This window comes from Podarcis pityusensis (genome assembly GCF_964106645.2).
Source record: "Podarcis pityusensis genome assembly, chromosome: 9".
Taxonomy (NCBI): domain Eukaryota; kingdom Metazoa; phylum Chordata; class Lepidosauria; order Squamata; family Lacertidae; genus Podarcis; species Podarcis pityusensis.
This window is the reverse complement of record NC_138034.1, coordinates 41325010-41350017: the sequence shown is the minus strand read 5'-3', so window position 1 is coordinate 41350017 and position 25008 is coordinate 41325010. Positions and strand designations below refer to the sequence as shown.

Sequence of the window (25008 nt, the reverse complement as noted above, 5' to 3'; positions counted from 1 at the left end):
TCCATTTATTTTATTATTCAAGGGGTCTTACCCAGTGCTATTTTTCTAGAAAAAGAAGCGTCCGAACTCACCATGAATGCCTCCCTTGTTCTCTTATAATGGCAACGGCGCCCACCTGAGAGGTGCCAGAACTGACTACTGGTATGTTCTGGCTGGAAAAAAGCCCTGGTCTAACCACCACCCTGAATCATCCATGCCTAGTCACAGGAGCAAAATGGCAAATGTCTCCCTTTCTCAAAGACAACAGTTGCACGTATGTCTCTAATAAAGGTAGCTATTCTTTCTACTTTGCATATAGCACTGCTGATGATGAACAACTTGTACGAGACTACCTGCTGTTGGTTCCCTTTGTTCCTACTCTCTTGCCTTCATGTTTCCAAACCAATTTCCCCTCTGCTTTTAAACTCCTTCTTACAGTGCATTTCTTTCCTATACTATTTCCAAAACCACTACAATAGTCTCAGCTATTCTGTGCTATCTACACAAGTGGGAAAGAACTAAGCAGTCACACCAGTAATTGACAGTCATTCTTTATGTGTTGCTACCTGGCAAATAATTGTTTAGGGTCAGATCTAAGGGTAGTTGTGTCACTGTGGTGTCACAGTTTGTGGTAATGTGCTGACATCATCATGAATCAGTCCAAGACACTAGTCCAGCAAAGTCATGATGGTGGACACTACTGTATCAGCACTAGTTCCCAATTTGAGATAAGGAACTTTGTTACCTAAATCATTAGTGACACTGAAACAAAGGCACCATCAGCACTATACAATTAAAGCTGTAATGGCTTCCCTCAAAGAATCCTGGGAAATGTAGTTTGCTAAAGGTGTTGAGTGTTGTTAGGAGACCCTTATTTGCCTGACAGAGCTGAAGTTCCCCGACTTCCATGGGAGGAGGGACTGGCTGTTATACTGCTATGGAAATGGTAGGTTTAGTAGGGGAATAGGAGAAGAAAAACTATTATTATTATTATTATTATTATTATTATTATCAACAACAACAACAACATCAACATCATCAAAATTTAAATATCACCCTTCACCCAAAGATCACAGGACAGTGGCCATCAGCAGGACAGAATGGATTTAGCCACTTGCTATGTGAAAGTTGTTCTTTGGCAACTGACACTTTGCCCATTTGTGCTTAACAACACAGTAATTCTGAGTCCTGATGCTCATCACCAGAAGTATTCTAATGATGAGTTGTCATGAATAATCTTCATAACAAATGCATGCATATTCTTCCCATTATCCACAATCAAAATTATGCCCAGCAGGTTAAACAGATTGTGATTCTATGAGACTGGCCCTAATTAGTGGGGAGGAGCTTAGGCTTTAAAACCTGGGAACCATTAGAACCAAAATTTTGGGAGCTATCAAAGAAGAGTCCTTGGGATTAAAGATTCACACCATGCCTGCTGTTAATTCTGGACAATCTTTCTTTCCATCATTGCCAAGGATATACAAATGCCCAGCTCATAAACCCAAGGTTGCATGCTGATTATTTTGAGATCATCCAGACAAGAAAATGGAAGATTGGGTCAAAATGGGAATAGGCATATTTTCAAGGTAGGTTTAGATATCATTTCTGTATGGCATACATGTTTGTGACACAGTATAAAGTACCCAAGAAGCTAGCTAGACCTGTTCAGAAAACCAGCAGATTAGATAATCCGGAGGCCCTACATAGTCTATGTTAAGTGAACCAAAGGTGAAAAAGATGAAGCTTTGGGTGTAGCCTGGTTCACAGGCGTTGGTAATCGCAGCCTATGGATCCAAGGTGTTATATTTAATGCTGTAAATATTACACAAGGGGTAAAACTATGGACAAATGAGTATTAAGACAAGCTTAGAAAAGACTTGACCTTGGTAAATAGCAATCTTACAGAGGATGAGAAATACTTTGGAAACCTTGTTATGATTTTTACACTACTTATAATTATAAAAATTACCACTCAGAAGGTGTGATGCAAAATAAAGCAGTAAATTAAGACAAAACGTACCAGCAGAGATTTCATTATCTAGTGATGATATATCTGTAGCCTGAGCCCATGAGACTGACATGTTCATTTTTCATTAAATACTTTGATTTATTATATTTATATCCTACTTTTCTTCAAGGAGCTCAAGGTGGCATACATGGTTCTCCCTCTTTCCATTTTATCCTACCAAGCCCAGGTTAGGCTGAGAGACAGTGATTGGCCAAAGGCCTCCCAATGAGCTTCATGGCCGAGTAAGGATTTGGACCTGGTCTCCTGGTTGTGAGGAAGGCAGTGTTTTCTCCTTGCTTTTCTTTCCCCAAATTTGAATCTGATCTTGCAAGGGGTAGAGTTATGAATTAATATGGGGAAACCTAGGTTCTACCTTCTGTAGGACAAGGAGAAGTATCATAAGAAATGCAAATAGAATTCTATGGGGGCTAAATGCCAATATCTGCATGTGCATGTTCACTCATCCCTTTAGCCACAGGGGCATCCACTCCACAGAAATTAGAAACATCTCTCAATCAGTATTGGTAGAATGGCAGAAATACAGATTGGAGTAAGGAAGACCAAATAATGTTTCACTAGAGCAGAGAGCTATCTCATCCTTCAGTCCTAACAGCAAGTCAATAGTGGTTTCCCAATCCTATATCCTGTGGATAAGAGGAGAGTTAAATAAGATGTGCCTTGTGTTTGGAACTGCAATCCATATGCTTACAAAAAACTGGAGGCTTTAATGTTCACAACTGTACCATATTAAAAAGAAGTCTCATGAAGCAAATCATATTTATAAAAAACCACTAAACTGATACAGTACTACAGAAAGCAAGATTCCCCCATTCCAGAATTGATAAGTATTCATTATGTTGTGATGAATATAATGCGTAAACACAATCCTATACAAGTCTACTCAGAAGCATGGCCCACTGAGTTCAAAGAGTCAAGTGTGTATATATAGCCTTACAGCCAAGAGGTGGCTTTTTTTCTTTGAAGGGAAATATGAATGATTTAATTTTAGAAAAGTCTCCCTAGAACAGACCTAGGAGCACAGAATCTGGTTTGTATTAAAACCAAAGTGAAAGTATTCATTTAGAGGATGCTACTATGAGCTGTGGAACCTGAGCCTATATTCTACTACACAGATAGGATCTGGTGTCAAAACTCCTGTCAAAACTGGCATAAAAGGATCTGCATTCGCAGGAATGTCCCTATCCTTGGGAGAGTGAGGCATCTGCTTCAGGTAGCAGATGCTGGGAAGCAGCAGTGATATTACAAGAAAGAGCTGTGTGTGCATCAAAGTCTGCCCTGTACCCCCCTAAGCTAGCTTCCTGCTCTCAGGTACAGCTGAGGATACTGTCTTGTTGCACAAGGGTGGAGTTGAGACAAGGAAAATGAAAGGATGAGTTCTGGGCTGACTTTCCCCCTTCCTTTGGACCACCAAAACTGTACAAAGGATCTAATCTTACTGAATGGCAAGCAGAATGCTGTAGTCTCTGTCTGCCTCACATGTCACACAGGAACTCTGCTGTAGTGTGAAACCTCTATCTGTGCCACACCAAGGATATGACTCATCCCAGCTGGGTGTCAGGAGAGATACTGTCATTTCTAAGGCTTTGGGCCTGGGGTAGAAAATATTTTTCAGCCTGAGGGCCATATCCCCTCATAGGCAACTTTGTGGGGCCCACATATCAGTTGTGGCCAGAGGCAAAAAGTGGGTGGAACAGTAGATGCGACTCTTGCCTTGTACAATAGGCTATATTTGATCTATGCAAAATCCTGAGGTTTCTACATGCACGTCACCATCCATGCATGTAAGATGCATGATCATCGTTCAACAGCACATTCCAGACAGGCAAATGCACACAAGGAGAAAGTGGAGCAGGCCAGCAAGAGGTGAAGAAGGGAAGAGAGTTCGCAGGGGCATTTGGCTCCTGAACCTGAGGTTCCCTACCCCCGTTTTGGACTGCCAGTTTTTCTCTCTTGGGAGTTCTGAAATATTATCCCAACTAATAGGCAGGATACTGGTTTGTATTTATCTAAAATAGTTCTATCCTGCCTTCCAGCAGAAGCTTTCAAGGTGACTGTGAGGTTTTTACATTTACAGTGGTACCTCGGGTTAAGAACTTAATTTGTTCTGGAGGTCCGTTCTTAACCTGAAACTGTTCTTAACCTGAGGTACCACTTTAGCTAATGGGGCCGCCGTGGCCACACAATTTCTGTTCTCATCCTGAAGCAAAGTTCTTAACCCGAGGTACTATTTCTGGGTTAGCGGAGACTGTAAACTGAAGTGTCCGTAACTCAAGGTCTGTAACTGTATGTTGCAGTTGCAATCTGGAAATAATTTTCACTAGCCTGATATTAATATAATAAAGTGGAGGCATGTAGCCTTCCTTCCCTTGGCAGAGATATTATTAATTTATTATTATTATTATTATTATTATTATTATTATTATTATCCAAGCTGTACTACTGCCAACATTGTGTAGTCTAGAAAGTCACGTTCCTAGCTTGTGAAATGTACTGCCAGCTTGTGGAATGATAAGGAATTATATTATGGAGGAAGGTATGACAGATGCCCTCATTGAAATTGGGTGCTGGGCAACATAACCAATACTTGGGATGCATTCATAGATAAAACACTTTCTGTTATTATACAGTAGCGGTCTCTTATTAACTATTTGTGGTAGGATTTAAGATTAACCGCTGCAAGGTAATATATTTCTTTGAAGGCTACCTATGTGGTCCACTCATGCCCCACCCAAAGGTTCAGAGTATGAAGAGCCACTACTGGAACAAAACTGTATGTTTAGTTAATTGCACTCTGCGGGGTTCAGCTTCCTGCAGCCAATGGGAAGCCGGCCAGCATTGCGGAAGGCAGTCCCCGCTCTGCTCCGCATCGGTTTAGCATGGCACATGGGAGCCAACCAAGTGGGCGGCAGGGGTCCCCGAGCGGGTGGCGAGGGTCCATGGGCCAGGTAAATGACCCTCATGGGCCACCTGTGGTCCATAGGCCTTAGGTTGCCGACCCCTGACTTAGTATAATACAGCTTCCTATATGTCTATGGTTTAAATTACATAGATTATATTTGGGGTCTGAAAGAGTGGGAAGAATGGTGTAACACTGCAGAAGGTGTGGTGAAGTTATTGTCACTTCCTTTCCATATGAAACCCTCTAAGGAGACTGAAAAATGAGGATCTTCTATACTACTTCTCTATCGTGAATGATAAGTGCTTTTGTCCAATTTAAATAGCTGTCCTCAAACACATGTTTGTGCACAGCAAATACAATGCTAATTCCATTATATTTCACAACTTTAGCAGAGAACAAATCCAAGTGAGCTCACTGCATAGGCAGAGACCGCACACAATTGATTTCCACAATTAGAGCTGTCAAGCCTTTGTTTTCAAGTGGACATATATCAATTTTCATGTGAATCACGGGACTGAAGCCAGTGATTATCAGTGGTGAATAAGAATCATGTGTTTATGAAACCGAGCAAGCAAGTTTTACACAGTTTGGACAACTGATAGCATTGTGCTTTGTGAACAAATGTGAGGCAATGAAGAGAATAAATTCACTTTGATGTGTGGGGTACATGGCTGATTTAAAAAAGTACTCCATACGTAACACTTAGAACTAAGATGCTACATGGACTACCAGTATTTTTAATGACAAGCACAATCAGCACATTAAATGGGAGGGATTTATATGATGGTTGGAATTGAAGCCATGTGCAAATATTAGTCATGCTTTGTTGAGTTGTACTAGTAGTGATGAGCACTAGCCTTCAAAGTACTTTGTATATGATTAACCTCTAAATACCACCTACAAAGTAACTATTATCACATGGCATCCCTACACTAGTTACATGAGAAAAACATATGATACAATTGCTTGAGGCAATGGTGCAACTCTCAAATCATTTTTTTAAGTGACCGAGCAACTGATTTTCTTTGTTGCTGTTCAGAAAACAAATATTGTGTTGTTCTTTGTCCAGGTTCCGACATTCCTTTTTAGTAGCTTATGCCACATTTGATCACATCATGAGCTGCTCACTACCTAGCGACCTACCTGCAAAATTCTTTCATCTTTTTCCCCTCACAATTTTCACTTATGGTGTGAGAACTCTGGCTTACATCTAATACAGGGCCTACTGGATGAGGAGTGTGTTCTGTGTGATTTTGTTCCAATCTGGCTCACACAGTTAAAACTTTGAAGTGAAATGTAAGGGAAAGTGTAACTGTTACCATTTTCTGCCAAATGTACTAAATTTTAACCATATAGGCTAACATGGTACAAAATGAAGGACAGAATCAATCTCTCGCACATTTGAATCTTCTGGATCAAAATCAGACAGCATGGAGAACAGGGTGCTTTAAGAATGCAGCTTTGCTACAGGGTGAAAATCACCCACATTCTAGCTCACATCTATAAAGGGAAGTTTTGGAAAAGAAGCTTTCTGCCCCAGAAACAAAGCAGGTCATGTAACAAAAGTACTGCATTACTACAATAAAAGATATTCCTTGCCTGCTCTTTTCAATATTTGAGAAATGGCAGTGGCTGCTATATGAGAAATTCCAAAACGAGAACAAGACAATACTTTGGGTCTGGAGGGGGTCATAGCTCAGCGATAAGGGTATGTCCTTTGTACATAGAACAACCCAAGTTTAGTCCCTGGCATCTCTAATTAAATAGATCTTTGTAGATCAAGGGAATGAAATAGCCCGACCTAAGACCAAGGTCAGAGCGAACAATACTGTGATAATCATTAGTATTTGTAAGGGGGTAAGAGGCATATGAATGCCTTAAATAATAAAATACCTTCTCCTCTCTGTATCCTCTCACACTGTTTGAAAGGGTCTCTCAATGCTTTGAAACAGATTAGGGGCAGGTATAAGGAGACTTCAAGGTGAGGGGGGGAAACCCCCCCCCCCAAAAAAACCCTTTCTCCTCATTCCACTAAGAAGCCTCCAATGGAGGAAGAAGCCTTTGAGACAAGCTGCCCCTGAGGAACACGAGAGGGACGGGCTATTGCAACCATCTCTTTCTTATTTGCTGGGCCGCTGTGGAGAACAGAATGCTTGACTTGATAGGCCTTTGGTCTGATCCAGGAAAGTTTTCATCTTCTTAAGGTAGAAAACCCCATATCCCCTAAGGTAGAAAACTCTCTCCTTGTTGGGCTATTTTCCACTTGAGAGGAGTGCTGCACATAGGAGAGCGTTCAAAACAAAACAAAACAGACCAGACCTTTGCTGTCTGAAGTACCACACAGCCCACCAGAGAGCTGTTTCTGAGTCCTGAGCCCCTGCTTTAGTTCTCCACGATGAGCTGCTTTAGAGAAGAGGCGCGAGGGCTCTTGACAGCCCCCCAACCATTTCAAGTGACCAGCAGAGCCCCGCCCCTTCAACTCCTCCTCCTCCTCAGGTTTCGCCCCTCCCTCTTTTATCGCGCGGCCCCGCCTCTCTACCTCCACGAGCTCTGTGATTGGGCCGCAGCGCAAGGGCCGCAGCACGCCCTCCGCGGCGGAATGGGCGCATGCGCGTTGCTAGGGCTTACGGAGAAAAAACGAGCGCTCCGCCGGTTGTTTATGTGCGTTCCGAGTAATTCCACTTCCTGCCTGGCGTGACTGTGCGCCGCTCCGTCGCTTCCGGGTCAGATGCTTCCCGGCGTCCGGGGCCTCTGAGGTACCGGTGTTTCGAAACCTGCCGAGAAAGGCGGGCTGGGGCCGATGTTGAGGTGCCGCTGCCGGCCGGGGGGGTGACGAGGGGGGCGGCGGAAGAGAAGGGCCGGCGGGGCCGGGTCGCCCGATGGTGGGCCGGCGCTCGCCATGGACAAGATCCTGGAGGGCCTGGTGAGCTCCTCGCACCCGCTGCCGCTGAAGCGCGTGATCGTGCGGCGCGTGGTGGAGTCGGCCGAGACGCCTCAGAGCGCGCCCGAGTGCCGGGCCATGTTCTCGCTCAGCACCCGCCTCATCCTCCAGGGCCCCGACCAGTTCCAGCGCCAGGTGGGGCGGCAGGTGCTCGAGGCCTACGCCCGCCACCACCGCGACGACTTCGAGGCCTTCTTCACGCGCGGGCTGGTGCTGGCCTTGCTCCAGGGGGGAGACCCGGCGCTGCCGCCGCCGCCGCCTCTTCCCGCCGTGGCTCCCGGCCTGGGGCCTAGCCTGGACCCGGCCGTGCTGGACTACATCCAGGGGGGGCTGCGCCTGCTCATCAGCTGCCCGGCGGTGCTGGAGCTCTTCGCGCTGCTCCAAGGGGAAGCGCTGCGCCTGGTGAGCGAGAGGCCGCCGGCGCCGCTGTGCGCTCGCCTCTGCCAGCTCCTCAGCGACTTCCCGCAGTGCCTGCCCCGCGGCAGGAAGCCCGCGCTCGCCTTCTGCCAGCAGCTGGTGCGCAGCATCGCCCACTTCCAGACGCAGGGCACCCGCGAGGCCGAGCTGCGCCTCTACGTCTCCCAGGTCACCCAAGTCAGCGGCCTCCTGCGCAGCATCTGGAAGGCAGAGCCCGACACGCTGCTGCCCTCCTTACAGGAGCTCTTCGCCATCATCTCCTCCACCGGTGAGTTGCTGTTTCGCTTGGAAGGCACGGGCTTCAGTGCCCCTCTGGGGTTTGCAGAGGTATCACCTTAGGAAGAGCAAGAAGTAGGCTTGTGCTGTCACCCCTACAGGCATCGCCAAATGTTCTCCTTGTACAGTGGTACCTCGGGTTAAGAACTTAATTCGTTCTGGTGGTCTGTTCTTAACCTGAAACTTTAGCTAATGGGGCTGCTGCGCCGCCACCACGTGATTTCTGTTCTCATCCTGAAACAAAGTTCTTAACCTGAGGTACTGTTTCTGGGTTAGCGGAGTCTGTAACCTGAAGCATCTCTAACCCGAGGTACCACTGTACAACATGAGCAGCATTCTCCCTAATGTCATCCTAGGCAGCTTTGGCAACATGTGTAAACAAGAACAAAGCTCTATGGTTGCATTAGTTAAAGGAGTGGTGATGCAAGAGCAAGTCATGGCTTTATCTTCAGTTCTCGTGTGGTTCTTGTTTGCACATTTTTCTGGAAAAGCTCATTGCTCCTGGGTTTCAAAGGTAACATTTGTATTGGGCCAAAGTGTAAGGCAACAAGAAGTGTAGATAAAGTACTAAGTAAAGCACTTAAAATTTATGTAACCTTTTCCAAAGTAGGTAAGTTTTAAAAAGCAAGGGGTCCATGACATACTAGATATTAGATCAGGGAGCCACATCTTCCTTGTAGTCCTTCCCTCTTGGACCAAAAATCATTGTGCATTTGGTGCTTAATAGTTAGCCAAGTTTGGACAAAACTCAGAGAGCAGCTTGAGTCTCTTCCTTGACAACTCTTGCAGAGAGAAAGGCTTTGTCTTTGGTTAGCTGTTTGGTTACTTTTAGATAACTTTGAAACTCGGCTGAAGTCAGAGTGGCTTGTGCTAACCTTACAGCATGCTGAAGTATAAAAAAAAGAAGTTATAACTGTAACTGAAACAGATATTGGGGATAACACTATTAACTTAAACATTTCAGTATTAGTTTAATCTAGCTAATGGTGTGAATTTCCTGGAAATTTTCCTAGAGAAATTAGAGTAATTTGCATCACAAATATTTCAGTTTATACTGGAAAAAAATTCTGATGCTCTAGAGAGAGAACTAATTTACCATCTTTCTTACATTCTTATAAAACATTACTTCATACAGTGCATAGTTAAACTATGAAGTGTTGCTCCCACAAGTAGTGATGACCTCCAACTTTGAGAGCTTTCAAAGAGGTTTAGACAGATTCAGAGGGGATAAGGATATTAATGGCTGCTAGCCACAATGGTTTAGGTTCTACCTCACTTGTTGGAGGTGATATGCCTCTGAATGCCACTTCCTGGGAATCTTAAACAGGGAGAGCGCTGTTGTGCTCAGGTCCTGCTTTCAGCCTTCCTGTAGGCATCTGGTTGGCTATTGTGAGAACAGAATACTGGACTAGATGGACCACTGACCTAATCCAGCAGAGGCTTTTCATATGTTTCCTCAGTTCCAGAATATTAACTATTTGGCTATTAACTTTCCCACGCATGTTTGTTCATGACCAACACATTTCTGGAATTCAAAAAGTTGCTAGATATGTGGTACATACAGATAAACTACTCCCAAAGAGATGAAAGTGGGGGAATACCCAAGTTTCCTTCTCGTTTGATCACTTAAATTCCTAGAAAATACTAAGACAGACCAAAGGAAGAAATTCTTCTGCTGGGCTTAATTTACAAAAACATATTTGAATGGATTAAGATGTTGAATAATCTGTTGTAATAGAACTTTAATATATTCTTGAAATGTGTTTCAAAATTCAGTAGGAAAAAGAGTACAAGCAAAGCATAAAACTTCTTTCTTGCGCATTTGTCTATTGTAGATTTTGAACCCTCAGTTGCCTTGGCAAGTCTTGTGCAGCATATCCCATTACAGATGATTACAGTGCTCATCGGAAGCCTTACCACAGATCCAAATGTAAAAGATGCAAGTATGACTCAAGCTTTGTGCAGGTATAGTCTTTGTGTTAGAAAAGAGCATGACAACATTACCCAAATTGAAAACCTCATAGCTGTTTAATCATGTGAGTTTTAATGGATAGATTCAATCTGCATAAATTGGTAAATGAACAATACACTTTCTGAAGAGGAAAAAACATTTGTTTTTAGATTATGTTTTAGACATTGTTGTGGCAAGCACAGTCTTAGAAGAGGCGTTCCTTCTTTTGTGAGAGAAGAGGAAAAATGTCTCTTCTAAGTTCTGGCATGCCATCCATGTTTTTTGTAAATATTTGTACTAAAAATAAACATGCATTTGTGTTGTGTGTTTTTATTGTCTGATTCATCAGGGATGCAAACCCTGATGCCAGATATTGCAGCCATAAAAACAGTAATGCCATTAACACATTTTGCAACCGAATGAAATCTTTAAAAATTGGAAATTGTGACTCAGGAAAATCTGTAGTGGTACAGTTTAGTCATTGACAAAGAACTTATTATGGTATCCTAATACAGCAATCTGCCTTTTAAAGTAAAAACAGTTTCCGCCAAAGAACCTGATCTGTGAAGTAACCTTGTCATAATAAGTTAGATATTGTTTCTTTTCAGCAGCATAATCTTGTTCTTCTTGGTTAGTAAGTATTTAGTAAGCTTTTGTGAAGCAAGTAGTAATTACTGGCCTTTGGATGAAAGTTGATGGGTAAAATTTGCTGCTATTTAAAAACAGGTGATTTTGAACGTGGGGTACACTCCAGCAACATGAAAGCTGCAATCTATGTGCATTTGTTTGGGAGCAAGTCCCATTGACTTCAATGGTATTTACTTCCAATGAAGCATGAATATGTGTACATTTATTGAGATAAAACAATTCTATATATTTTTGTACAACCTAGCTGGACAAAAGTAGCACTATGTGAATCTATCTTGAGTTGCAAAATGCATTGTTTGGAGCTTGTGGTGATGCTGAGTATAATCTCAGTATCTTTTATACAAAGGTGCTTTCATTCAGGGATTTCTGGCAATTCTGTCCTTTCTGTTTCAGTCCCCTGCACCACATTCAGTCCCATTTTGGAATGTCCTCTGATCTTTAGGAGTTTCTTTTCAGGGGACTCCAATATATAACAGGCAGGAAAGTCTTATTGTTTGAGGAGGTTTATCTCTGGATCCAAGTCCTTCTTCTTAGAAAGAAGAGCTAACTGCTACTGAAATCTTAAACATCAGATTATCTGTATTTTCCAAATATTGACAATGGTTGTAACATCCAGCATTTAGAAATCTGCAAATGTAATAAATCAAATTCTGGATACCAGTCTAGGATATGAAGTGCTGAAAAAGGGCAATAAATAGAAATGATGAAGATGGTGCTTAATCACATTGCTAAGAACAAACAAATGGCTGAATTCATTAAGCCTATTAGTAGCCGTTCCGGGGCCTTTGGAGATTATGGTGCTGGCTGCAAGTTTTTGCTACATGCATATGGTTAATAGCAACAGTTTCTGACAAACATCAATCTGTCAATCAACACATATGTGGTAGGCTGCTAAGTAAACCTAGCGATCTAACTGGTTCTTTTTCCTTTTTCCTGAAAATGATTTATTTGGTTTTGATTGTTTAAACTCCTATACCGTTGTGGGCCATAGATCTTAAAACTTACATAGCCTTGCAAATAAGTGCTCAACATTTTCTAGCTAACACACACAGTATTTTACTAGCCCACATACAAATCTTATTTGCCTATCATGTTAAATTTTAGTGCTGACAACTCTTATAGACCATAAGAGACAAGTCCCATGGCTACAGGATAAATACATCATCAGTTAGTGAAATCTTTCTGAGGCAGCCAGCTTCACCTGCCTTTTCTTTCTAGCTGGGCAACTGCAGTCATTTATATTTGTTAGCTAGATGAAGAGGAGTAAAAAGAGAAGTTGGCTGCTCTTTTACCTCTTGAACTAATATGAGGATAGGTGTAGTATAATGTCAACGATCACAAAAGACTGCATCTAGATGAGCTGGAAGAAACGGTAATTGCTTGGCAGAGCCTGTCATCCTTTATGCATTCACAGTCTCTTACAGGGTTTTCAGCTAAACATGGGTGAGCTCTCGCTGGCTTGATTTGGTTGGGAGCAGCAGTTATGAGCAAAGGTGCAAGATGCTTGGAAAGAGTTATTTTCCTCATCCCTCCCCAAGAAAATTGTTCCCATCCTGGTTAGTTCCAACATCCTTTATCTGGCTCCTGCTATGGTGGTGGGAGAAATATTTCTCCTTCCTCGTCTTCCTCCACCTTGGCACTAGAGAAAGAAATTGGGGTGTCTATTTCTCCCTTCTTCTAGGCACCTAGAATTCTGAGAAATGTCATTTTCGCAAAAACATAGACATCATAAGGTTGGAAAAAAGAAGCTTATTTCTGGGTTGGGGGTTGTATACTCAGTTTGTTTTGAAAGTGAGTACTGTGAGACACTAAGGTTCATATTTTGAGCCAAGTCATTGGTTACTAAGGTCAGCAACATCTCTGCAGGCATCACAAACTCGAAGGAATGCTGGGTCACCTTGTTTGTTGGCTGTTGGTTGTACTAGTGAGGGATATGCGCTTGCTGCTTCTCCATAGAGGTTTTTTCCTTTCTTAAAGAAAAGTAAATGTTACATTAAATGTTTTGGTTTCCTAGCATATCTTAGCATTGTGCAAGGACCAGTCGGAAAAAAGAAACCATTATGTCAAGATCTTGCTTCTTTTAATTCAGATCTCTGCCATAAATGTTTTATTTGAAAACTTTGGACATGAGGATAATGTTTAATAAAGACCACTGGTTGGCTTTGACATTTATTGGTAAATGTTTACAGAATGGCAGAAAATGGGGAGGGAATAAAAGCATTGATCAGCATTCATGGCACTTGTACAACAGTATTCCACACAGCCCTCCAAACAAAAAAGCTCCCATTAGCTTGATGAAATATATTCTTGTTTTCTAAGTGGTGTAGTACCGCAGTTTGAGTACTGAGACTAATGAACTTCCCCCTGCCACAGAACCTTGGAGAAAGTTGTTTGCAAAGGCTAGAGAATTATGCAGTGCCATGACTCTCAGTGTGACTTAATGTGATGGTCATAATATGAAAACCAACACAAACTGTGGGGCAATTAAATAATTAGAACTTCTTCTTTTTTGGTTGAAATACTAACAAGCACCCCATCTTTTTTCAGAATGATTGAATGGCTGTCCTGGCCATTGGCTCAGCATGTGGAGACCTGGGTCATAGCGCTCTTGAAAGGGCTGGCTGCAGTCCAGAAGTTTACTATCCTTATTGATGTTACTTTGCTTAAGATTGAAATGGTAGGTATGGTTGCTTTTGTAGAACAGCTTTTCTGCTTATTCCAGACTGGTGTAAATATTGTGTAATACAGAATGAAAACTGAAGAATATCTCAATTCTGATGTGTTTGGTTTTTTTTGAAGGTTTTTAATCGACTTTGGTTTCCTCTTGTGAGACCTGGTGCTTTGGCTGTCCTTTCTCACATGTTGCTTAGTTTTCAGCATTCTCCAGAGGCTTTTCACTTGGTAAGTTTTCATTTGTCTGAGCTTTAAACCTACTGCTTACAAACAACTTCCATAGCTTTCTTTGTAAAACCTAGACTGCAGTCTTGTGTTCATACTGAAGGGTGAATGTCTTGTGGCTTGTTGTAAACCAGCCATAATAACCAACTTCACATCCGTACTGCAGCTAATAAGCTCTATCCTTCCAGTTATATCATGTATTGCAACTTCAGTTTTATCCTGCTCTGTACTGAAGATGTATTGTACAAAACAAGTTTTGAAACAAATAGAACTAGATATTAAGAATTGTGAGAACTCCTTGCACACTTACCCTTACACAAGTACTTGGCAAGGGTAGTTAGACAGAGCCACTGCCACACAAGATGCCTCAACGTTCCTGCCAGTTCATAATGTTCAGTTATGTTTTAAACACCTCCTACAGTCTGTATTGGGATGCGGGTGGCGCTGTGGGTAAAAGCCTCAGCGCCTAGGGCTTGCCGATCGAAAGGTCGGCGGTTCGAATCCCCGCGGCGGGGTGCGCTCCCGTTGCTCGGTCCCAGCGCCTGCCAACCTAGCAGTTCGAAAGCACCCCCGGGTGCAAGTAGATAAATGGGGACCGCTTACTGGCGGGAAGGTAAACGGCGTTTCCGTGTGCTGCGCTGGCTCGCCAGATGCGGCTTTGTCACGCTGGCCACGTGACCCAGAAGTGTCTGCGGACAGCGCTGGCCCCCGGCCTCTTGAGTGAGATGGGCGCACAACCCTAGAGTCTGTCAAGACTGGCCCATACGGGCAGGGGTACCTTTACCTTTACCTTACAGTCTGTATTGAGGGCCAAATTCACAGTTGGCCTCTGAGCTCTTCATGCCAGTGGCTACTCCACAGTCTTGAATGTGTAGGCTACACACAGGCACACAACCATCTCAGCTAATTTTTCTACATCATCTGAGAGAGGGAGATTATGCACCCATCAGATTAGAGGTAGGGGACATCAGGGTCCTCTACCCACCCTAGCACTGGGTCTACGTCATCTTTTTTCCTGCTGCCACCAGCAGGAAGTGAAACACCTCTCACTTAAATAGAAATATGAAGGCACATAATTCAATAAAGACGTTTCTAAAATTCTGTTGGAAGTCAAAGATGTAGCCAGCCTGCTTAAAAAGTTGTGAATACAGGCTTTTCAAGAATTTTCTAATTCATACTGTTTTGATTGTGAATTCCTTTTAAGATTTTGAATTTATGGGCAAGGTGGAGGTGAGCCACACTTGATGGAGCTACAAGCTAATACCAAGTTAAATTCATATAATACGGAACAGGTTGTACGTTATCAGGGTGACAGTAAACAATACAGGCCATTAAATGTTTCAGTCATAATATTTAGAACAGCCTTCCCCAAATTTGTTCTTTAGCTGTTTGGGGTTTTGTTGTCCAAAATTGTTGCAAGGCAGCAGTTTGGGGAAGGCTGATTTAGAAGAACAATGCATTACTAAAGCAATGTTGCTGTCTATCCTGATTTATGTATCTTAATGGAATTGTGGGTTTTCTGTTACAACTTTTGCCCCTTACTATTAAAATGGTTATCAGTTATTAATTGCACTCAAGTAGATATGAATAGCATAGTTTTTCAGATGAATTTGGGCAAATGCTTTGGTCTTTTTCTCTTAACATTAGATTGTTCCTCATGTGGACAAGCTGGTAAAATCTTTCAAAATCAATGGCCTTGCCTCCAGTGCAACATTTTTGGGACAGCTGAGTGAGCTAATACACTGTATGATGTATCATTACTCTGGATTCCCAGAACTCTATGAACCTATTTTAGAAGCTATCAAGGTAATGCAAATAAATTAAATGCTACAGGTTGAAAACGAGGGGTGGTCTTGATGCTCTGCAGTGAATCTGCAGTGAATTTTTTGATTGAGGGAAGAAATTGGATTATATTGTAGAACTAGAAAAATCACTGGCTAGGAAGATGTGAAAAAATAAAATAAGATCTCTGGTTGCTTAATCCAGAAAAGCAATAAAAAGCAGAATATGGTAATATGCACCCTTACTTTATGGGAGCATTTTCATAAGAGTTACTGAATATTATTGGTGATTATCGAAGGGAAAAGTCACTATGTATTAACTCAGTGATAGTGGAAATGGTTTGAAATGACCAAGATATTTCCTGATCAGAAATGTTGTTTCTATTGCCTTTGTGTTGTGCATTGTGGAACAATGTATACATTGACTTTTATTTGGTTTATTGTATTTCTATGCCACTTTTCATTCAGATCAAATCAATATATATATAGTGACACCATTGTCATAAGATGTGGAACAATTCCTTCCATAAAGGCAGAAAACACACACAGCAGTATATTTGGCTTTGACTGTTGTATCTTTTGGTTGGGGTATCATTTTTAAAAAATGCATCTTATGGTGAACAGAGGCTGTCAAGTGTTTTTGCTACACTTTACAGCTTGAGAATCACTCTTTGTGGCAAAGAAATAGCAGGAACAGATCAAAGATTACCTACAAGTCTCTGATTTGACAGTATCTTTAGAGTTGATAAGACACAGCCTCTAGTAATTTTTCTTGGCTGTGCGTTCACAGTGAATCTTTGATGGCTGGCCAAACAACTGTACTGTCAGTTCTCACAAAGACAACTGTGATATTTTGTCAGCATTACCATGAGTAAAGAGCCTGAGTTGTGAGGACAATGTGGGGTGACTGTTGCTGCTTTGTAAATATTGTTGTGAAAACAAGTGCTTAAAGTTGTTGCTGTTCACTGCTCAGTGTTGAATTTTCCCTTCTTGTAGGACCTTCCCAAACCCAGTGAAGAGAAAATTAAAATGATACTGAATCAGAGTGCCTGGACATCTCAATCCAGTTCCTTGCAATCTTGTCTGTCTAGATTTTCTGGAAAATCTGAAACGGGAAAGACTGGTCTGATTAACTTAGGAAATACATGTTATATGAACAGTGTGATTCAGGCATTATTCATGGCTACAGAGTAAGTTTAAACTTCCTCTTGTGAGGAATCCCAGGCATTTGTTTGTACTAAAGAATTTTTTTAAAAAAATAATTCATGGAGCACATCATTATGGTTTTGATATTGCCAGTGAAGAACTAGGTAACATGGCAAAATTGGTCCAGTGGCCTAATTAGTTTTCCTTAACCAAACATTGGGCTCAAATATATTGGAGTTCACATTATATCCTGCATGTCATCATGTATTCACGTTAATATTGGTAAAAATTATTCCATTTACATAAGTCATCGTGGCAATAAAATATTGTTTACTTTGTTCCCTGATACATGTTTATGCACTCAAAGAAAATCACCAATTGGGAGTTTTTTGAAAAATGCCCACTTTTTTTTAGACTATCACCTTCTATAATTTTTTTAAAAATCCAGTTTGAATTAAAACAAGGTATGCGTTGTATGAATAATGGTTGATAATCTGACTATGTCATACTTGGAGTTGACCACTTTAAATCAGTGGAATAAAAAGATTTCACTGATTTCATTCTAACAACTCTAGTAGGACTAGTATTGGATATTGCCCATAGTGTGCTGGGTCATTCAGACCATTCTGTATTACAAAAGCAAACACTGAGCAAAGCTAATGTCAGATAAATCTGTTCTGCGCCATCAGAACACTGTGTAAATGACGAAACATGAAACCATTGTCATCTCATCTCTTTCTCTCTTGCAGTTTCAGGAGGCACGTATTATCTTTAAATCTAAATGGGTGCAATACATTAATGAGAAAGTTGCAACATCTATTTGCATTTTTGGCTCATACTCAGGTGTGTGTAACTCTTTTAATTTTCTGAATATTGTAGCCATAATATCCAAAACTTGCATCTGTCTAAATGTTCTACCAGAATGTACCTAGAGAAAAACACATTCATATTTCCTATAGATTATTTGAATATTCTCAGCTTTTCTAAGCCAAAAGAAAAGAATAGCCTTGTTTTCCACGAGTGAAATTTTATAAGTTGCAAAAACCTGTGCAGAATAGTTAAGATCTAGCCAACATAGTTGAGATTTTCAGAGAGGCAATTTTTTTTTTATTGTCGCCAGTTTCAGACATTTGTTCCCAGCTTCTCAGACCTTGCTTTGTGAAGTCACAAATGAGCATCCAAGTATGGCTGCTGTGTACAACTAAAAAACAACAACACTGTACATAAGGCACCAAAACGATTAGGAAAAAGGGATGAAAGTAGTTCATATTCTTGCTACACCCATATAACTTTTCTAGCTTTAAGCCGTTTGTCTACTTGCATGTTTTGTAGGAACATAGATTTATTTTAAGTTCTAGATTATTTTTATGTAAGAGATAGATTTGAAGGTACAACTATGTGCACTAGACCTGTGTATGTTTTTTATATCTGAGATTTATTCTGTCATACTTGCATGCACTTGCAATCTATTCATTTGAGCATCCCAATGCAGAAATTAAGGAATGCTTCATAGAGTGGTGTCATTACTTTGCATTTCACTTGATTTTGCTTGCTTCCTGATACAGAGAGAAGCCTATGCTCCTCGGATTTTCTTTGAGGCTTCCAGGCCACCCTGGTTCACCCCTAGGTCCCAGCAGGACTGCTCTGAGTATCTCCGGTTCCTGCTAGATAGGTATAGTGCTCCGAAATCTGCATTGGTGTTTTTTACATTGTTGACCAGAGAAAAATAACCAGAGATAACCATCACAGATTTCTAAGTTCTTTTGTGCTAGAGTTTTACCTAGAATTGCAAGGTATAACAGTATTCCCAATCTTCAAGGATTCAGAACTGAGGGAGGAATTCAGTGTCACAATATTGTGATCATTCCTTCAGTGCAAGCATCTCTGCTTGCCAAATGACATGCTCTCCCTTCCAGTGTTAGAAACACAGATATATAAGCTAGGCGCCAAATGGCTCCTTAAACCAGGCTTACAGTCGCCAAAATGGAATGCCTAGTTGCCATTTTGGGGCCAAATGGCTCAAACATATTTTTCAATATGTCATTTGAGTTCTTGAAATTTGTTCTGATTGTGCAGATAAAATATGACAGATAGCATTATGCAGGATGTGTTGCTAGTGTGGGAAAACAATCAAGATCCAAGCATCCCCAGGCATGCACCTCCAGATGGTGGAGATGACAGGCACCATCCTGGCACCTGGGCATCTGCACTTGGTAGCAAGTGGTCAATAGCCAGATGCAAAATGAGCCTGGAGAATTTCAAACACTGCTCCTGTCTCCCTCCCCCCACATGGATCTGGAGGGTCTCCTGATTCAGAGGAGGAGCAACCCTGTTGCACAAGGGTGACTTGCTTAGTTTAATTGAATGTGGCCCTGAATATCTGTGTAGAGAACTGCTGCTGGGGGGGTGGGATCTAGGTTCTGTTTGGTCTCTTTAATTAGCATGCATTTGCAAAGCCAAAATGGCTGACTACCCTTCTTAACTCCAACATGCATGCATGCCATTGGTGTTTACATCTGTAGTCTAACCGTATTTTTTCCAGTAAGACATTCAACTTGGCTTACAATCAGCAGTTATGTCTGTTCTAGAAAAATCTTGAATCCCTGCAAATGATTTTTTTTTTTAATGCAGGAAACTTTTTTATGTAATACACTAAATAACTCTCCAGTTTCCTTCCTTGATCAAGTTCCATTAGGGGTAAAAAGTAAATCACAAGGCTGGTACCAACAGTTATTTGTATGTGAGAGACACATATATGGTAAAGGGGTAAAAGGACCCCTGACCATTAGGTCCAGTCGTGACCGACTCTGGGGTTGTGGCGCTCATCTCGCTTTATTGGCCGAGGGAGCCGTTGTATAGCTTCCGGGTCATGTGGCCAGCATGACTAAGCCGCTTCTGGCGAACCAGAGCAGCGCACGGAAACGCCGTTTACCTTCCCGCCGGAGCAGTACCTATTTATCTACTTGCACTTTGACGTGCTTTTGAACTGCTAGGTTGGCAGGAGCAGGGACCAAGCAACGGGAGCTCACCCCGTTGCGGGGATTCGAACCACCGACCTTCTGATTGGCAAGTCCTAGGCTCTGTGGTTTAACCCACAGCGCCACCCGCGTCCCTAAGAGACACATATACATATTTACAAATAAACAAACTGAAACAGTGATGCTTTAATCAGTGAAGAGAAATTGGTAGAGAAATAAATAATCTCATTTGATTTCTCCTCTTTAGGCTGCATGAAGAAGAGAGGACCCTGAAAGCCCTTTCTTTGGGAAAGCTTTCAGAAGATATGAATGAAGAGTCTGTCGTCCAGGAGGTGTCCAGCAAAACGCAGCTGATTACCAAACAACCTTGCAGAGAGGAAAGAACATTAATAGAGAAAATGTTTCGGGGGAAACTGCAAACAAGCATATGTTGTTTGAACTGCAAAAGTACTTCTTACAAAGAAGAAGCCTTCACAGATCTTTCACTTGCTTTCTGTCCTCCTGTATTCTTAGAAAACGTTGACCCACCAAGTACAGAAAATTCACCTGAAGGAAGAGATGACTGCATGGAACAAGTCAGTAGTAGGGCATTCAGTCCTGTGGCAGAAACAGCAGCTGATGGTTTAGCAATTGGTGATTGCTGTGAAATGGTCACAAATGATGGGACCTCAAAAGACCCTCCCATTGATTCAAACTGTGAAAACACTAAAGATCCTTTTCCATGCAAGGCTGAGAACAGGGATAGCTTGCGGAAACACGTCAGTGAAGCTACTCCCTCAGTTACTGACTTGCTGAATTATTTTCTGGCACCCGAGGTTCTTAAAGGGGATAACAAATATTATTGTGAAAAATGTGCCTCTCTACAGAATGCAGAAAAAACTATGCAAATTGTGGAGGAGCCAGAATACCTCATTCTTACTCTCCTAAGGTTTTCATACGACCCCAAATGTCACATTAGGCGCAAAATCTTAGACAATGTGTCTTTGCCGCTTGTTCTGGAGTTACCTGTCAAAAGAACTGCGTCACCCTTAAGTCCTGTATCGGGCGTGTGGTCTATGGGTGTTGAATTTTCTGACACTGGTGAGAATCTAGCTAAAAAACTCAAGCCCTCTGGTGCTGAAGAAGTGTGTTGCCCTCAACTAGTCCCTTATGTTATAAGTTCTGTAGTTGTACATTCTGGCATATCATCTGAAAGTGGGCATTATTATTCTTATGCCCGAAACGTTGCCAGTTCAGGGCCTTCATTAGGATCTTGTGATCAAACCCAAAGTCTGGCTTTAGCTTATCCACAAAGCAACTTGATGGCTGGAGAGGCTCCCATTGCAGCTGCTGAAAAGGAACTGGATGAAAATGAGGTGTCAAAGGAGTGGTTTTTATTTAATGATAGCCGAGTGACATTTACCTCATTTCAGTCAGTCCAGAAAATTACGAGCAGATTCCCCAAGGACACTGCTTATGTGCTGGTTTACAAAAAACAGAACAGTACAAGTACACTCAGCGCTAAATCAACCAATGGGCTCTGGGTCAACGGAGATCCCCCTCTGCAGAAAGATCTTATGGATGCCATTACAAAAGACAATAAGCTATATTTGCAGGTAAGGTGCAGACATTGCTAATGTGATCAGCTGGCTTAAGACTGTAATCCTATACCCACTTAACATTGTAGTAAGCACAACTGAACTCAGTGGGACGTACTGCTTCTTAGTGGACATGCATATGATTGTACTTTAAAAGCTTAATGCAGGCATCTAGCTATAGTTATAAGTCCAAGACTGTAGCTTGCAGACAAATACAAGAGACTTTGCATGGTTTTGAGCTGCTGGATCCCTTCCATCTACATGGGGCGGCACTTCTGGAGGTAAGAGCACAGTGCTGACATCTCTTCACACAATGGTTTGGCAACTCACTTCAGATTGTTTTTTGGCTTGTCAAGTTTGTAAGCTGGCTTGTCTAGTTCAGACATCTCACCCAACATTATTATGGTTCCTTAGCCATGTTTGAGTGTGAAGTCTGAACTGAGCCTTTACCTAGTAGATCTTTCAGTTGTGTAGGCTATTATTATACTTTCCACAAGAATGCTATGTGACATTCAGTGTGAATATTTTGCAGACATGTAGTTCTGATGATACGTTGTACAGTACCAGGTGTTTTCTGTGAAGATTTAGGGGGAAATGGCTTTCACTGAAAATTCATGGATGAATCTTTGTTCATTAAGTAAGGAGGTGTTTAAAAGCTTCCAAACATTATTTTTGTAGAATGCAACTTGAATTTTATTTAGTTGAGAAAAGCTGGAATATCTGGCAGTTCAATTTGCTGTATGACTATCTTAACAACGCAAAGCAGAGTTGTGATGCAAAAATGAATGTGGTTTAATGTTTTCTAAACAAGCGCAAAGGAAAGGAACAAACACAAATGTGTTTCATTTAAAGATTCTGCACCACTTCATCCTTCACAAGTTCCAGCCATAATTTTTGTTAAACTTTCTGAAGTCTGTATCGTAGGGATGGGGAATCTGTGGCCTTAGGTCTGGTGTACTGCAGCTTCCCTTACCCCTGACTATTTACCATGGTGGCTGGGGTGGATAGGAGTTAAGAGTCCAGCAACATCTGAAGAGCCATATTCTCCCCACCCTTGATGTATCAGCATTAAATAGTTTCTGATCTGTAGACGCAGTTTAGTTAATTCATTTAATTTCATAACTGTAGAATTACTCAGTTGATTTGCATAAACATGTCGTTCAAAAACCCATTTTGCACAGGTAACATTTTATAGTGGAGCTTAATAGGGATATTTTTGAACTCTTGAGGGTATTTGAGGGGAATTTATTCCTTTTTAAAATGTATTCCTTAAACGATTGGCTATTTTGTGACACACACCGCAACCTTCTAAAACCTTTTGGGATAAATGCTAGGTCTGATATTAGCATGCCTTCAACTTTTTATTGGCTAAACATGGTTGCAAGAGCAAGTTTACACTGATAAGGAGTTGGCTTCAGCCTTATCAGATTTTATGATGAAACCTATGGTGTACATGCAGATTTGGATTCAGCTGCTAGTTTTTCCCTCAAGCAACATCAAAACTCAACATTGCTCAAGTACAATTACTAAAGAACTAGACAGAATTCCTGCAACACTTGTACTTGATGAACTTAATAACCCCTAGTAGCTTAATGAACAGCATTGGTGTACACCATGAAACAGTCATTGCAATATCATCGCCTGGAAATTGTATTGAGGCTTTAATCACCAGGCCAGTATGTGCAAGAGAACTGAAATTATACATCCTGTATCTTTTGAAGTCGTTCTACAGCTTTCATGATCTTGCTAGGATTGTAAGAATTATAGCTTTGGGTTCATTTTAAAAGTTTGTAGCACTTAAATTTGTGGGGCAGTGTTTGAATATGTGATTGAAATAGCTTTGGGTGTCCTCAGGCTGCTTCACAAGAAGCAGCTTTTGTATATACCAAGTAGCAGCCCTCCAGGGGTGTGTGTGTGTGTGTGTGTGTGTGTGTGTGTCTTTGTGTCTGTCCGTCTGTCTCTGTCTTCCCAAGTCTGCTATCTGCATCCCCTTGGTTGATGCCAGAGATTAATTCTGGGACCTCTAGCATGCAAGGCAATGTACTGTGGCCCCAGTTAAACGTCTCTTCTGTTTTTCAAAGCACATGACTGCATAACATCTGCAAAAACTATTGGCACAATTTTTTAAAAAGTAATTTTGGGGAGGCAAAAGTAACAATTGATTTAGCTTTCATTCCTTTAATGATGCCTGCCACTTAAAGCATTTAAGTTACGGACAATTTAAATTATTTACATGGTAAACTACCACATGAACTTTGGATGAAGGGCAGTATATAAATTTAATTAATTGATGATGATTATAATCTCTGTTGCATAGTGTTAGCAGGTGCTTCTGTTACTTGCTTCTGCTTTTGAGTTTCTGCTTGAGCATTCTGCAGCACTGCTGAACAAACTGGTGTAGCTGTGCCAAATGCAAATTTCCCTGTGCCCCCCTCTTACTCTGAAATTAGCTTAAATGTTCATAACTAGGTTTATTTGTCTATTTCAGGAGCAGGAGCTTAGCGCTCGAACACAGGCCCTTCAAGCAGCTGCAGCTTCGTGCTCCTTTCGGCCAAATGGATTTGATGACAATGACCCCCCAGGAAGCTGTGGGCCAACTGGCGGAGGTGGTGGAGGCGGATTTAGCACTCTTGGCAGACTAGTGTTCTAGGAAGAGAGCATCAAATGCATTCATTGGTTTCCAAACAGCTCCTGATACTGCTTAGGACTGTTCTTACTGAACTGTATTAAATAATGTACTAAGCTTTTTTTTTCAAGATGTGATCTTTGTTCTAAAGAGAACTCTCTTTTTTTATTTGAAATAAATAAGTGCATCATGGAGAAATCTACCTCTTAAATTCACTTGTTTTTATGGAAAGATATTCTTCCAAAAGAGGAGTTAGAAGATTTTTATGACACTAGATGAACTAGTAAAAAGCACTTGCAATATGTAATCCCAAATCCCTTGATGAAAGAATAATTATTCTTTGAAAAAGAGAGGGTTACTCAACCCCAGCAGTGTTTGTGGTGGGGTTGATTTGTCCATAAATCTATAAATCCTCAAAGGCTCTGGAGTTGGTAACCTGAAAATAAATGAGAATCCAATGTGCTAACAATGTAATCCAGGATAAGAAATACTCAAACTCAATATATTTGCATTACAGGTACATATATTAAAAAGTCACTTTAATGTGCTTGTTAAATCATTTTTCCAAATGTGCATGGTCTTGTAGGGGGTGGGAATTAAGTAAAAAAAAAAATGCAAAATTTGTAGTATTTTTAATTGCTTTGAGGATTTTAGAATTATTTCAGGGAGTACATCTGCTGTGTTTTGAAGGAAAAGACTTTGTACGTGCCTTGTACTTTAACAAAGTACAAAACCTTTTGAGGCTGCGGAAGAGTGTAGAACATGAGATGTTAATTTCTTGTTTAATATGAACTTAATACGTTTTTGGAAAGTGTTAGCTTCGCCAGAAGTAAAGTCTGATGGTTCTAAAAATACATTT

The 25008-nt window shown here is 41.4% G+C and overlaps 1 protein-coding gene across 3 annotated transcripts; it reads left to right on the top strand.

The window, feature by feature from the left end:
- Window positions 1–1373: 1373 nt before the first annotated feature.
- USP38 (ubiquitin specific peptidase 38) lies at window positions 1374–25003 on the top strand. Of its 3 annotated transcripts, XM_081021892.1 has the most exons (10): window positions 7709–8536; window positions 10380–10509; window positions 13691–13820; window positions 13943–14044; window positions 15689–15847; window positions 16819–17012; window positions 17718–17811; window positions 18534–18640; window positions 20194–21541; window positions 24012–25003. In XM_081021892.1, the coding sequence occupies exons 1-10, from the start codon at window positions 7810–7812 to the stop codon at window positions 24171–24173; spliced, it is 3153 nt and encodes a 1050-aa protein (XP_080878018.1). In that variant the 5' UTR covers window positions 7709–7809; the 3' UTR covers window positions 24174–25003. The 3 variants fall into 3 exon arrangements, with proteins under 3 accessions (XP_080878020.1, XP_080878019.1, XP_080878018.1); XM_081021894.1 differs by lacking the exons at window positions 7709–8536; window positions 10380–10509 and adding an exon at window positions 1374–1568; XM_081021893.1 differs by lacking the exon at window positions 13943–14044 and having other exon boundaries at window positions 7708–8536.
- The last annotated feature ends 5 nt before the right edge of the window (window positions 25004–25008 follow it).

Bases quoted from the DNA above. Each gene is read 5' to 3' on its own strand.
- USP38 (XM_081021892.1), top strand. From the start codon at position 7,810: ATGGACAAGATCCTGGAGGGCCTGGTGAGCTCCTCGCACCCGCTGCCG. The intron at 14,045-15,688 runs GTAAGTTTTCAT...TCTTAACATTAG, and splicing joins CTCCAGAGGCTTTTCACTTG to ATTGTTCCTCATGTGGACAA. The intron at 15,848-16,818 runs GTAATGCAAATA...CCCTTCTTGTAG, and splicing joins CTATTTTAGAAGCTATCAAG to GACCTTCCCAAACCCAGTGA.